Source organism: Acyrthosiphon pisum, chromosome X (assembly GCF_005508785.2).
Source record: "Acyrthosiphon pisum isolate AL4f chromosome X, pea_aphid_22Mar2018_4r6ur, whole genome shotgun sequence".
Classification (NCBI taxonomy): Eukaryota; Metazoa; Arthropoda; class Insecta; order Hemiptera; family Aphididae; genus Acyrthosiphon; species Acyrthosiphon pisum.
In genome coordinates this window covers 131,649,382-131,650,972 of record NC_042493.1, presented here as the reverse complement: position 1 = coordinate 131,650,972, position 1,591 = coordinate 131,649,382, and the positions used below count along the sequence as shown (strand labels likewise).

At 28.7% G+C, this 1,591-nt stretch overlaps 1 protein-coding gene across 1 annotated transcript in view; it reads left to right on the top strand.

The window, feature by feature from the left end:
• Positions 1-1,591, top strand: part of LOC100573746 (kelch-like protein 3) — a 13,929-nt gene that overhangs the window by 11,650 nt on the left and 688 nt on the right. Inside the window, exons 3-6 of the mRNA XM_029485523.1 lie at positions 85-185; positions 246-545; positions 631-774; positions 1,419-1,564. Coding sequence (XP_029341383.1) covers positions 85-185; positions 246-545; positions 631-774; positions 1,419-1,564 — 691 coding nt within the window. The remainder of the gene's footprint in view (positions 1-84; positions 186-245; positions 546-630; positions 775-1,418; positions 1,565-1,591) is intronic.

Sequence of the window (1,591 nt, the reverse complement as noted above, 5' to 3'; positions counted from 1 at the left end):
AAGAATTGTCTTGAGTGTAAGTTTTTTTTAAAATATGCTTTTGTTGTGAACTAATTTATGTATGTATATTTATAATTTATTAAGGTAAAGACTACGTAATTGAGGCATTGAATTTTCATTTACTCAAGTCAGATGATATTATCCCGCAAAACAACCGGAATAAACCTAGAAAATATGGAGATCAAGTATAATTCTATTATAATTTATTTCTCTTTTCAATATATTTAACAATCTAATTATAACAGGTTATTTTAGTTATTGGTGGAATTGACCCTGAATTATGTAAGAGAACAGTATGGTACGACCCAATAATGGACCGATGGCATTTTGGACCAGAATTGATTACAAGCCGTCCCAGTGCTGGTCTAGCAACAGTGAAAGATAATTTAGTGTTTGCCGTGGGGGGTACTGTTAATTATTGGTCATCACGATCCGTTGATATGCTAGATTTATCATCAGAGTCACCGTGTTGGAAACCAACTGTTCAGATGTTAAATGAACGACAGTGTTTTGGAGTTGGTGTGATAAATGATAATCTATATGCCGTAAGTAATGTTTAATTATAATTTATTAGTATTTTCGTTATTTCTGTTATAAAGTAGGTAACAATAAATTATATAATGAATTAAGGTTGGCGGATTTAATAGTAATGGTGGTGGTCTAAACAGCGCAGAAGTGTTCGACTACAAAACTCAAAAATGGTGTATGGTATCTAGTATGGCTACTAGAAGATCTGGTTTAGGGGTCGGAGTACTGAATAATCTTTTATATGCGGTAAGCTAACATTTTATATGTTTTTAATTGAAACAATAAAATTCTCCTGAGTAAGAAACACCGAATATATCTACAAAATAGAATATTAAAAATATAAATGGATATTAAAGAATATGCTAATAAAAATATTTGATCATATACCTTCTCAATTCAATGATTTAATAGTGCTCAGTAACTGATTCATTTTTATTGATCAACAAACTTCTTGCATACAGGAGAGACCAAAACTTGATTTAATTTTTGTTACAGATTATTTACATAACATAAAACAAAAACTAATCTTATTTATGTTGAAAGTGATAATGCAAAATATATAAAATAATAATACTTTATTTAATGTTTACTTTCAACATTAAATATAGATTAGTATTTTTATTTTCATTAAATGATTATTCTTTCAAATTTGATCAAGATTGATATTTAATTTCTAATAATTTTCAAACTTATGTAATATTTATTTTGATATTCTAATTAATAATAAATAATTGTTTCTAATTAAAAATAATAATTTTGTATTTATTCAACTTTTCATAAATATGTACTCTATCACTTATTGAAAATTCTATACAATAATATTGTATTTCAGGATTTTTTTCTAGCGCGGGAGATTTTATTTCCCTATTTGTATTATGAACATTTTGTAGGTAGGTGGACATGTTAATTGGAATTCATCAACGGATGCCTTAGACACGGTTGAATGTTATCATCCCAGTCTTGATACGTGGAAACCGGTTGCAAAAATGTGTGTACGCCGCACAGGTGCTGGAGTAGGTGTATTGGATGGTGTACTGTATGTTGTGGGTGGTGAAAATGGATC